General features: G+C 43.1%; 1 protein-coding gene across 1 annotated transcript; it reads right to left on the reverse strand.

The window, feature by feature from the left end:
- Positions 1–509: 509 nt before the first annotated feature.
- LOC306924774 (uncharacterized protein) lies at positions 510–13,098 on the reverse strand. The gene is made up of 3 exons (XM_079503410.1): positions 12,784–13,098; positions 3,318–3,419; positions 510–2,407 (listed from the first exon to the last, which is right to left on the reverse strand). Exons 2-3 carry the CDS (start codon positions 3,385–3,387, stop codon positions 1,014–1,016), a joined length of 1,464 nt encoding a protein of 487 aa, XP_079359536.1. The 5' UTR covers positions 3,388–3,419; positions 12,784–13,098; the 3' UTR covers positions 510–1,013.
- Between the last annotated feature and the right edge of the window lie 272 nt (positions 13,099–13,370).

The raw sequence follows: 13,370 nt of genomic DNA on the forward strand, positions 1-13,370 counted from the left end.
CTTCAGTGCGTGTGCTTGTAAATTAATTGTGTGTCTTGAGCTCAAGAGTGGGGATCCTCCCATTGAGCTAATTTATAGTGGAACGTTTGTTTCCCTTGGTGTGAATACACAGGTGTCTTCTCAAGTTAACCTGATTTATTGAAACTCTTCTCCAGTGTAGACATGCTGGTGTCTGTAAATGTTACCATGGCTGCAATTCGAAACTGGCCCCCGTAAAATCTGAATCCCCCCCCCGCCCCCCCCTTTTTTCCCCTCACTGTATATATTTATTTTCCCTTTTTACCTCCTTTATGATGAATTCCTGTTCTGTCTATAGAAGTGTCTATTTGTACGTCTCTAAATGTTTTGATGATTTGAACATGGTGGACCCTATTGGAAACAAGTGTAATGCTTAATTGGGTCGTCCACTCACAGTTAACAGCCTTTGTATTGAGTTTGTGCTTGAAATGTACTGTAATTCTGCAAACTGTTAATAAATTCTTCAATCAATCAATCAATCAAACCATAACTCACTTTGTACATATATGGCCCAATGTTTGTCACCTTCTTTACCCTTTATTTTACTATTTTGATTTTGTTTTAAATAGTTCAAATAGCCGATCAACAAGCTCATAGCGTGTCATTGTAGAGTTTTTCAAAATGTTAAAAGAAAAAAGGCAAACAAAAACATTTTTGAATAGTTAAAAATAGCCAATCTACAAGCTCACAATGTGTCTTTGTAGATCGGCTAGTTGAAGTACTCATGTTTTTCAAAATAGTAAAAAAGGCAAAGAAGTTTAGGATAAGGGGTTTAGTATGGACGAACATGGAGCCCATAGGGCTTCATTTTCGAACATTTTTTAATATAGTTTAACTAGCCAATCTACATTGAGCTTGTATTTGAACAACTATTATTATTTCTTTTAAATAGTAAAAATTGGCAAATAAGTTCAGGGGTAAGGGGTGGTGCAAGATATAGCCCCAAGTGTTTGACTGTACTCTGTTGCCGTTTGCATTTCTGTCTAATGAGGTATTCAATCAATCAAAGTGAAACTCTTGTCACAATGTTTGCAGTGGAAAGGTTTTTCTCCAGCGTGGCCACATTGGTCTGTCTTTAGATTACCTAACACTCTCAAACTCTTGCCACAATGTGTACAGCTGTAAAGTTTTTCTCCAGCGTGGACAACCTGGTGTTTTTTCAGAGAATTTGACGTGGTAAACCTCTCGTTACACGTTGTACATTTGAAAGGTGTTTCTCTGGGGTGAACGCGCTGGTGATTTATCAGAGACCTTGACTGAGTAAAACATTTGTCACACTGTGTACAACGGAAAGGTCCAGCAGGTCCAGTGTGGAAACGCTGGTGTGTTTTCAGAAACCTTGACCGAGTAAAACATTTGTCACACAGTGTACAACGGAAAGGTCCAGCAGGTCCAGTGTGGACACGCTGGTGTGTTTTCAGAGAACTTGACGTAGCAAAGTTTTTGTTACACAAAGCACAACAGAAGGGTATTTCTGCAGTGTGGGTACGCTGGTGTGTCATCAGTTCATATGAGGATCTGAAACTCTTGTCACAATGTTTACAGTCGTATGGTGTTTCTCCGGTGTGAATACGCTGATGTATTTTCAGATAGCTTGACGTAGAAAAAGATTTGTCACACAGTGTACAATGGAACTGTTTTTCTCCGGTGTGAATACGCTGATGTATTTTCAGATAACCTGACGCAGTAAAAGATTTGTCACACAGTGTACAATGGAACTGTTTTTCTCCAGTGTGGGTACACTGGTGTGTCGTCAGTTGATATGAGAATCTGAAACTCTTGTCACAATGTTTACAGTCGTATGGTGTTTCTCCGGTGTGAATACGCTGATGTATTTTCAGAGAACTTGACCTAGTAAAAGATTTGTCACACAGTGTACAACGGAACTGTTTTTCTCCAGTGTGGGCACGCTGGTGTGTCGTCAGTTGATATGGGTATTTGAAACTCTTGTCACAATGTGTACATACGTGTTTTTTCCCTGTGTTATTCAGGACGTCTATGCACGTTTCTCCTGGCTGAGTTAAAGTCTTGCTAAACTGTTGATGACTGTGAGATCTTGGTTCCTCTGCGTCTCCTTGTCTCTTCCTGCTTATAGAGCTGGTGTTTGAAGCCGACTGACCTCCACTGGTCCCATCCCAGTCATCACTGTCTTCAGTGACTTCAGTGTCAGATTCAACTTCAGAGCAGTGTGAAGAGATGTCTTCATCCCCATCTTCACTTTTCACTGCTAGTAATGTCAACATTGATCCAGCAGGCTCCTCTTGTCTTTGGAGTAGCTCCTCCTCTTCCTCTTTAATGTGTGGAGGCTCTGGTTCCTCCTGGATCAGACTGGGGCTGCTGTCCTGTTTAGGGGAAACCTCCTCTTTACACACAACCATGTGCAGGACGTCTAGGAGCAGAAACATAGAACATGATAGTCAACACTGGATTAGGAATGGGACAATAATCATTATCGTTTATCGTGATAAAAAGCACTCATAATAATGATATCGCAGACAGTACCGCAAATTCAGTACCAGTTTAACCCTCCACAGTTGATAAAACGGACGAGTATTGAGCACATTTGGTACGCTCTTATTTCACTGTACACAAATCAATTTGTGTAGTGAGCTTTTAGATCTGCAACACAACGCGTTGTGAGCTTGTAGATCGGCCGTTTTTGGCAGGCATTACTCCCAGAATAGGGATGCCGGGTTTTCACCTATGATCATGAAGTGTGAAAGAATAGGGTCGCGAATACAAGGGGCCGAATTGAGTTTTGAGTTGAGGGTGGCATCTCCCTTAGAGATAGGGTGAGAAATTCAGTCACGCGAGAGAGATTCGGAGTAGAGCTGGTGCTTCTTCGCCTGGAAAGGATCCAGCTTAGGTACTTCGGCAGAAAATAGAGGCGTTTCAAGGAATATTTAAGGGCGTGTTATTTAAATGACGGTCGGTTTCAGCCATGACATTTATCAAAGCTTCCACCAGAAAGCAAGGAGTTTACGATCACTTCATAAATGACGTGCCAAAACACACTCTCGAATTTAAGGCAGAATTTACACTCCATTGATAAATGAGGGCCTTAGTGTTTATACAGTACACCTTTCAGAGTTAAATAAACAATGAATCATTTACAATGTAGGCTGCAGAACAGGGGGGAAACCAACTGCTAATGTTGACAAATGTTTGCAAATATTATCATATATTGAAAATGTTAGGAGAATGTGATCTGGTTGGAGCGGCAATATCCATAGAGAGAGAGAGAGAGAGAGAGAGAGATAGAGAGCGCGAGAGAGAGAGCGCGCACACATGAAACGTACCGAGGTGTGGGTGGTCTTCAGGTTCCTCCTGTTTAATAGAAATGTTCCTGGAAGAGTCTGGAGAGTTCATCTTCACCTGCAGTCTGGACTCCACACACTGGTCTGAAACCATCCAAGTGAATGATGACTTTGAGACATGGGCCTAGGCTACACGTATGGATATTTTTCTAAACACGCACACGCGCACGAGTTGTGTGAAGTTACATGCCATTACATCAGCCAATCAAATCATCACATTCCGTGCCACAGACACATTCCGTGCTCATATAGACAAAGCTGTGCATAGGGGGGGCGAGTTTTTAATGGTGCTGGGTATTAAATTAACACCCTGAGCGGCAAGTACGGAGTTCTCCGTTCAATCAATTAGTAACACCCAGCGCTCAGGACGGAGATTGATCAAAAGGACTGAGATTGATATCAAAACCGATCACATCCGCTCCACAGGCTGGGAGCGTCTGTTGCACAATATTCAATGTTATTTTCCGGTGGGACGTCATCGAAAATGTTCACCCCCATTTTAGCCGACGAGATCGAAAATCTTAAAACATGAGTAACTCTTGATCTAAATCATTCCGTCAAATTCTAAGAAAAGATTGTGTTAGACGGTGATGATTTAATGGATTAATTACCCCCGGGCGTTCAGGGTACACCACCTGCCAATTGTGTGCCCCAAACATTTGCGCTTCCCTGGTCAATTCGAGATGACGTTTGTGATCAACAGGAAGTTTTGGTAAATTCAGTCCATCGATCATTCCGGGCCCCGGCCTTTGAGCGGAGTGAAAGGTGTCCCGTGTTTGTGCGAATGCAGTGGAAAAGTGGAGACATTTGACTAAATACACGTTTTGTGCCGGAACTTTCACATGGATATGAAAGTAGAGGACCATATCTTACTCCAAGTCGTTGGAATGATTTAATGGGCGAATACAAATAGAGCACCGATCACATTTATGTCGCAGCGTTCACTGGAAGCAGACATGGGTGTTATATGGCTCTGTATGTGACATACTCGGCAAGGTATACCAACAGAGGGCTAACCTATCCGTAACCCATCCTCTGGCTAGGCAGAAGGCAAATTAATTCCTAATCATATAATAATAATATATAAAAATATAGAAGAATATATCAATTTCATATTAGTTAGTGACACACACACACACACACACACACACACACACACACACACACACACACACACACACACACACACACACACACACCTCTAGAGGTTTTTTGATTGATTGATTGAAATATGTATTAACAGTTTGCAGAATTACAGTACATTTCAAGCACAAACTCAATACAAAGGCTGTTAACTGTGAGTGGACGACCCAGTGGCAGCGGTGGCCGAACGGATTGCGGAGCGGTCTTGATACCGGAAGGTCGCCAGTTCGAATCAGCGGTCCGACGCGTTAAAATTACCACCGCTGAAGTGCCCTTGAACAAGGCATTGAACCACTACGATGAAATGTGTTCTATGAGCAGGGCCTGGCTGGAAACAAGTTCTTGAGCTTAGCCCAGATACCCTGGGTAAATATAGTAATAATTTAATTTCATTTCATTAAGCATTACACTTGTTTACAAGAGGGTCCACCATGTTCAATTCATCAAAACATTTAGAGACGTACAAATAGACACTTCTATATAAGCTAGGCGGGAAATAGCTGTTTTCAATACATGATAGTTCAGTTGGTGATGAAAGCATGAAATTTGGCACAGATGACCTTCATATGACCCTAATCGATAATCAACCTCCGGCCACGCAGAATTCCAATTTTTTCAAGGTGGCCAGCCAGTTTTAAAAATGGCTGCAACTGTACATACGTTTTTGGACTATATGACTTTGCTGGGGCTGTAAATATTTTATTTCCCCTCAATTTGATATAAGAGAATATGTTCTGGAGGTATTTATACCAAGTACGATATAAAAAGTAACATTAGGTTCCAATATGGTGCCATGTTTTCCAATATGGCTGCCAATAAACTGTATAAATGTACATCTTCTTATGGTTAATGCACAGTTGGTGATACAAACATGACATTTGGCACAGATCACCTTTATGACACCCTAATTCATAATCAACCTTGGGCAATGCAGAATTCCTACATTTTTCAAGATGGCCACCAGTTTTCAAAATCGCTGCAACTGGACCTACGTTTTGGATGATATCACTTTGCTGGGGCTGAATCTTTGATTTCCCCCTAATTTTGATATAAGAGAATATGTTCTGGAGGTATTTCTACCAGGTAAGATAACAAAATTACATTAAGTTCCAATATGGTGGCATGTTTTCCAATATGGCTGCCGATAAATTGCATAACTGTACTACTCATGATTCATGGCTCATGGTTAATCCACAGTTGGTGATACAAGCATGACATTTGGCACAGACCTTTATACCACCCTAATTGGTAATCAACCTCGGGCCATGCATAATTCCTCAATTTTCCAAGATGGCCACCAGGTTTCACCAGTTGAAATGGCTTCAACTGGGCCTATGTTTTGGACTATATCCTTTTGCTGAGACTGTAATATTTTTTTTTCCCCCCTCATTTTGATATAAGAGAATATGTTCTGGGGGGTATTTCTACAAAGTAAGATCAGAAATAACCTTAGGTTCCAATATGGTGACATGTTTTCCAATATGGCTGCCGATAAATTGCTCATGGATAATACACAGACCGGATACAAGCATGAAATATGGCACAGATCACCTTTATACCACCCTAATTGGTAATCAACCTCGTGCCATGCAGAATTCCTCAATTTGGGAAGATGCCTGACAGGTTTTCAAAAGCCCAAAAGCCCAATTGACAAGTTTTTATTGTGTTATTGCAGTACCAGGGTACACTGGTTGACACTATAGCTGTGATACTCAGCATGGGGTTCAATGCTAATACATTTTCTAGTTTCCTAAATGCTGTTTAGCTTGCCCCAAATTAAAGTTAAACAGCTGCACCTGAATTGACATGATGTGCCAGCGCGGGAGAGCCGAGCCAAGGAAGACAGGGCTTTAGTCTTTCGGAAGGTGTACAGATCATATAGGAAATACATAGCATTGGATGAATGATCGGACTGGGGGTAGGATAGTGATGTTACTGAGCCCAGCCCAGTTGTATCCCATAATTATTGTAGTGTATGTTTTGCCAGGTGGAAACCTGGCATACAACAGCTCATTTTATTTTAGTGACCTAGTCATGATTGACTGCCCCTATTAAAGCCAATGTATGTGGTCAGACTCCCAGTCTGACCACATACTCTGAAATGCCGCTTAAGCTATATGAGACTTGTGTAGCAAATCGCGTAGTAGCAACCTAGTCATGATTGGCTGCCTCCGAAGCCCTCACACGACGCAACGCGGCCATAACAAAACACAGTGATTGAACTAACAAAGTTGTTTTTACAAAATGAATTGCATGCCAATTATTTTTGACCCCAGGCAACTTGATGATGGAATTCAGTTGACACTTGAACAAAGCTACATACCAAGACTCATGGTAACAGTTAAAAACATCAAAATTGGAAAGAAAAAGGAAGTTAATATCAGAAGAGAAGTGTAAAGTATCTTCGGCTAAATTCACTCGCAGCAGCCTTAAAAGTAACATCTGCCCATTTGCGCCACATTTAAAGTGATTTGGTAGCTTTTGAATGACCTGTAACAAGACAGACAAAACTAAGAATCTGCACAAAGCCATAACTGCATACCAAGCTGCAAAGATGTGCCAAAAACCTTCACCAAGCTTTATCGGATCTAAGTTTGTGTATGGTGATGGTGACCATATTTCAAAATATGCCACACTATTTGAACCTAGGTCATTGAAAACCTAAATGGATCCTGTGTATGGTAATTATTAATACAATTATTATTTAAGCACATGTGGTGTTGGAGCTCATGTTATAAAATCATGTGGATTAACCATAATCATTTATCGGCAGCAATACTGGAAAACATGACGCCATATTGGAACCTAATGTTATTTCTGATCTTACTTGGTAGAAATGCCTCCAGAACATGTTCTCTTATATCAAAATGAGGGGGAAATAAAAAAATACAGCCCCTCCAAAAGGATAAAGTCAAAAACGTAGGCCCAGTTGAAGCCATTTCAACTGGCAAAAACTGGCGACCATCTTGTAAAATGGAGGAATTATGCGTGGCCCGAGGTTGATTACCAATTAGGGTGGTATAAAGGTAATCTGTGCCAAATGTCATACTTGTATCACCAACTGTGGATTAACCATGAACAGATGTACAGTTATGCAATTTATCGGCAGCCATATTGGAAAACATGCCACCATATTGGAACTTAATGTTATTTTGTATCTTACTTGGTAGAAATACCTCCAGGACATATTCCCTTAGGTGGAAATCAAAGATTCAGCCTCAGCAAAGTGCTATAGTCCAAAATATAGGTCCAGTTGCAGCCATTTTTAAAACTGGCGGCCATCTTGACAAATTTAGGAATTCTGCATGGCCCAAGGTTGATTATGAATTAGGGTGTCATGAAGGTGATCTGTGCCAAATGTCATGTTTCTATCACCAACTGTGCATTAACCATGAGCAGATGTACATTTATGCAGTTTATTGGCAGCCATATTGGAAAACATGCCGCCATATTGAAACCTAAAGTTATTTTGATCTTCTCTTATATCAAAATGATCACAATCAAAGATTTACAGCCCTAGCAAAGTGATATAGTCCAAAACGTATAGGTCCAATTGCAAACTGGCGGCCATCTTGAAAAATGGTGGAATTCTGCGTGGCCCGAGGTTGATTATCAATTAGGGTCATATGAAGGTCATCTGTGCCGAATTTCATGCTTTCATCACCAACTGAACTATCACATCAATTTCCCGCCTAGCTATATAGACAAAGAACAGAACAGGAATTCATCATAATGGAGGGGAAAAGGGAAAAGAAACATATACAGTGAGGGGAAAAGGGGGGGGGGGGTGGTGGGGGGGATTCAGATTTTACGGGGGCCAGTTTCGAATTGCAGCCATCCGTAGGTGCCCTTTGAGAGCGGTTTTGAAGCAGTCAAGGGATTTGCATGTCTTAATGACTGTTGGTAGGGCATTCCACATTTTGGTGGCATAGGAGCGAAAATAATTTAGTCCCTTGTTTGTGCCGAATCTGGGTTGTATATGGTTCGTTGCACTCCCTCTGGTGTTGTGGGTGTGGACTTCGTTAACATTAAGGAAGTATCTAGACAGGTACATGGGTATCTTGGTGGTGTATCGAATCTTGTGGACCAGACCCATTGCAAGATGCTGTACTCCAAGCCATTCCAGCCTGTCAAAGTGGGCAGGGGTGAGGTGGGTTCGGGGGGTGAGGCCAAGTAGGAGCCTGACCAGTTTGTTTTGGGAAGTCTGGAGCCTAGTTTTAAGGGCCTTTGAGGTGCTGTGGTTCCAGGAGGTGCATGCATAGTCAAAGAAACCTTCTACGAGGGCTCCTGTTAAGGTCTTCAAGGTGTTTTTGTTGACCAGTGAGGAGATCCTGTAAAGGAATTTTGTTCTTTGGTTGACGTTGACGTTTTTGATTACGTTGGTGGCCATTTTATCACCGGAAAGATTAGCCTCCAGGATGGAACCTAGGTAGGTAATTTCAGCTTTACATTGTCACCCACTCTAACCAAGAAGCCATTTGCCTTGCTGAGATTACTATTAGAGCCAAAGAGAATGGATTCAGTTTTTCCCAGGTGTAAAGATAGTTTGTTATCAGCGAGCCAGGTGCAGATTCTACCGAGTTCAGAGCTGAGGGCCTTTTCAACCTGCAGTTTGTTCCTGTCCGAGACTAGCAGTGTCATCTGCGAACAGGAACAAGTTGCAGTCACAAGCTGAAGTCATGTCGTTAACATATATTAGGAACAGTAGAGTCCCTAGTATGCTTCCTTGTGGAACGCCACAGCTCACTGGGAGGGGAGGGGACAGTGTTCCATTCACCTCCACCATCTGTTCTCTCCCCTCCAGGTAGGATTGCATCCAGCTCACTGATGTGCTATCAAAACCAATTGCTTTAAGCTTGTTAACCAGTATGGAGTGGTGCACGGTGTCAAAAGCCTTTTGGAGGTCCAGCATGACCATGCCGCAGTATTTGCCAGCATCCACCTCATGTTTGATGTGGTCACTCAAATAGAGAAGGCATGTGTCAGTGGAGTGGGATGTTCTGAAGCCAGATTGGAACTCGTACATTAATTTATTTGTGGCAAGATACTTTTCAACCTGTTCATAGACTATTTTTTTCCATCACTTTCGAGATGGAGCTTAGAATAGAAATAGGGCGGTAGTTGCCGGGGTCTAATTTACTCCCTTTCTTGTGCAAGGGGGTTACTTTGGCCAGTTTGAAATCTTGGGGGACCCTGATAATTGGAGCTATAGAGATGGCTGAGTCTCTGAGAAATTTGGAGGGAATATTGTCATGGCCAGTGGCCTTGTGGGGTTGGAGGGCACTCATTTTCTTAATTACCTCATTGTAGTATATTGGGCTGCTAGAGTACCCGTACTAGGAACGTGCATGGGTCACGTGATACCGGATGCCGGGCAGTTGTGTTATGTCATGCTACGAGAGAACACGGAATAAATGATTGACTCACTGTTATCCTAAAGTCTGGAGATCCTGTCAAGTTATTTATACAACAGACAAACATTACATGGTGTCAGAAGAAACTAGGACGGAACAGCAAGAATGGCACACTTCAAACCACCGCCGAATTTGAGCCTAGAAGGGAATCTAGCCGAGAATTGGAGAACGTGGCTGCAACGCTATGAACTTTTCAGTGTCGCCAGTGGAGTGGCAGAAAAATCTGAAGTGGTGCAGTGCGCGACATTCCTGCATGTGGCGGGGGAAGAAGCCATAAAAGTGAGTAACACATTTGTTTTCACCGAAGAGGAGAAAAACAAGATTGCTGTTTTGAAACTGAAGTTCAAAGGATATTGTGAGCCGCGAAAGAACATGCCGTACATAAGGCACATGTTTTTCACTCGTGTACAAGGTCCGTCAGAAACAATAGACGCCTATGTCACAGACCTGAAGAATAAGGCGAAAGACTGTGAATTTGGCGACCTGTGCAACTCATTGCTACGTGACAGAATTGTCTGTGGGATACGTGATGACCAAGTAAGAGCCAGATTGCTCAGAGAGGCGGATCTCACGTTGGATAAAGCACTCGATGTGTGCCGTGCAAGCGAGATAACGTTCACACAGATGAAGGCTTTGCACGATGAAGTCGACGTGCACAAAGTTAGCACAACAAGAGCCTATAAAAAAGGAGGTAGCAGTACAAAAGAGAGCCCCATGACAAGTGAAAAGAAAGTTGACTGTGACAGATGTGGCTACAAGCATGAGCAAGGAAAGTGCCCAGCCTATGGACAAACATGCAGGAAATGTGAAAATAAGAGGATGCATGTTGTGGAAAAGTCTCATGACACTGACAGCAGTGAGACAGAAGAAATGTTCATTGGAACACAATAGAGATGAAAAGCATTGATGCTGTGGAAAATGCAAAGAGTGACCAAGACAAAGTCTGAAGAGCTGATAATAAACAAAAAGAAAGTCAAATTTCGAATTGACACTGGAGCTGACTGTAACGTCATGTCAGCCAAAACGTTTCACATGTTGGATGTCGATGGAAAGCTGCATGCATCAAGCTGCAGGTTAGTGGCATACTCTGGCCACAAGATGGAGCCCTTGGGCAAAACGTCAGTCACCTGTCAGTACAAGGGCCAGAAACACAAGATTGCTTTTGAGATCATTGAAAAAGAGGCACCAGCGATCCTGGGAAGGGAAACGAGCACGAAGCTGAAAATGGTGAAGAGGCTGTACAACACAGAGAAGGAAGACAACATACAGAAGAAATATGAACATCTCTTCTCTGGACTTGGCCGCTTACCAGGTGAGCACAGCATAAAGATTGACCCGGAAGTGAGGCCAGTGATACATGCACCAAGGAGAGTCCCAGTTGCTCTCAGGGACAGAGTAATTGAGCAGCTTCATAAAATGGAGCAGTCGGATGTAATCACACGGCAATCCGAGCCTACACAGTGGGTGAACAGTATGGTGACAGTAGTCACACCCAAGAAGATCAGGATTTGTATGGATCCCAAAGATCTAAACACAGCAATTAGAAGAGAGCACTATCCACTCCTCACAGTGGAGGAAGTGGTGTCACGCATGCCTAATGCAAAATATTTCTCCGTTTTAGATGCAAACCAAGGGTTTTATCAGATAAAACTGGATGAAGAGAGCTCCAAGCTGTGCACATTTAACACACCCATTGGACGGTATCGCTTCAAGAGGCTTCCCTTTGGCATCTCATCAGCGAGCGAGGTGTTCCAGCGAGCTATGGCCCAAATGATTGAAGGATTAGACGGCGTGGTCAACATCATTGATGATTTGCTGGTGTGGGGGGACACATTACAGCAACACGATCAGAGGCTGTTAAAGCTACTTCAGAGAGCAGATGAGAATGGCCTGCGATTCAATAAGAGCAAGTGCAAGTTCAAGATGACAGAAGTCAAGTACATTGGCCATACACTGAGTGCAGAGGGGCTAAAGCCTGATGATGAGAAGATAAGAGCCATTGTACAAATACCCCCACCTGCTGACAAGCCAGCTTTAATGAGGTTCATGGGGATGATTCAATACCTAGCGAAATTCATTCCTAATTTATCTGAAGTCTCTGCACCTCTAAGGCAGCTGCTGCAGGAAGAAACAGAATGGCACTGGGAGGAGCCTCAGCAGCAGAGCTATGGAAAGCTGAAGCAACTGATTACTGAAGCTCCCACTTTGAAATATTATGATGTCAACAAGGCTGTGACGCTGTCTGTGGATGCCAGCTCGGAGGGCATCGGGGCTGTGATGCTGCAGGATGGTCGACCTGTGGCATATGGCTCAAGGGCGCTCACAGATTGTCAACGAAGGTATGCTCAGATTGAAAAAGAGCTCCTAGCCATAGTATATGGATGTGAGAAATTCCATCAATATGTATATGGCAGAGAAGTCCAGGTGGAAAGCGATCACAAACCGCTGGAAAGCATTTTCAAGAAGCCACTGCATCAGGCTCCTATGAGGCTGCAAAGGATGTTGCTGCGACTTCAAAAGTACAACATTGCAGTGACATACAAGCCAGGAAAGGAGCTTCACATTGCAGATGCATTGAGCCGTGCTTATCTACGTGAGCAGAAAGAGAATCTTCTGGAAGAGGAACTGCAGGTGAACTGGATCACGCCACAGTTGCCTATATCAGAGGAAAAGCAGGAGATGTTCAGAAATGCAACTGCACAAGACCCTGTACTGCAGGAGCTAAAGAACATGACTATGCAGGGATGGCCAAAAGACAGGTCTGCTGTGCCAGACAGCGTGCAACCGTTTTGGACATTCAGAGAGGAGATCAGTTTTGCCTCAGGACTGCTATTCGAGCTCACGAGGATTGTTTTTTGTCTACTCGGTACAGATAATAGTTCTTTACTCACTGTCTTCTCAACACGTCAGAGGAACTTTGGAGTGAAGCTCTGGTTGCTCAAAGCTCTATCTGGGTTGTCCTCGTTGTGTCTTCAGGTTGAAAACGGCAGACTGTCCCTCAACACGTCCAACTGGGTTAAGAAAACGTACTGTTCACTTAGCTACTGTTCACTAGTAATGGACGGATGAGCTTCAGCATTAGCCCACAAAAAAAAACGATTCCGTGTGTAAATTCCTCCCGTGGTCACAACGTGCCAGCCTCTAGTGTCACTCTTTACACAGACACAGGTTACACGCAAAGGTTTGTGCTGAAAACTGATACTGTATCTCATAGAGAGTATCCTGTATCTGTTTCATGTCCGTCGTTCACTCTCTTGTTCTTTTGATTTCCGGCAGGCTGTGCAATCCGTCTGGACTCTGGTGCAATGCTGCCCTCCACTGTTAGGGAATATACTCGTTTGTCTTAACGTAAACTAGAAGTAAAACAGTGTCCGCCCAGTGCATAGCTCTGCTCTGTTGATGCTTAGCCTCGGTCCCAGGCTTAATTACTTTGGTTGATGCTAGGGCTAGGCCTGTCATCTTGCAGCTATATGAATTC

Source organism: Electrona antarctica (genome assembly GCF_951216825.1).
Source record: "Electrona antarctica genome assembly, chromosome: 6".
Classification (NCBI taxonomy): domain Eukaryota; kingdom Metazoa; phylum Chordata; class Actinopteri; order Myctophiformes; family Myctophidae; genus Electrona; species Electrona antarctica.

What these genes read in the sequence shown, in the direction of transcription:
- LOC306924774 (XM_079503410.1), bottom strand. Translation starts at nt 3,387, where the DNA reads ATGAACTCTCCAGACTCTTCCAGGAACATTTCTATTAAACAGGAGGAA. An exon ending in TGAAGACCACCCACACCTCG is followed by an intron (nt 2,408 to 3,317) that starts GTACGTTTCATG and finishes TTCTGCTCCTAG; the next exon opens with ACGTCCTGCACATGGTTGTG.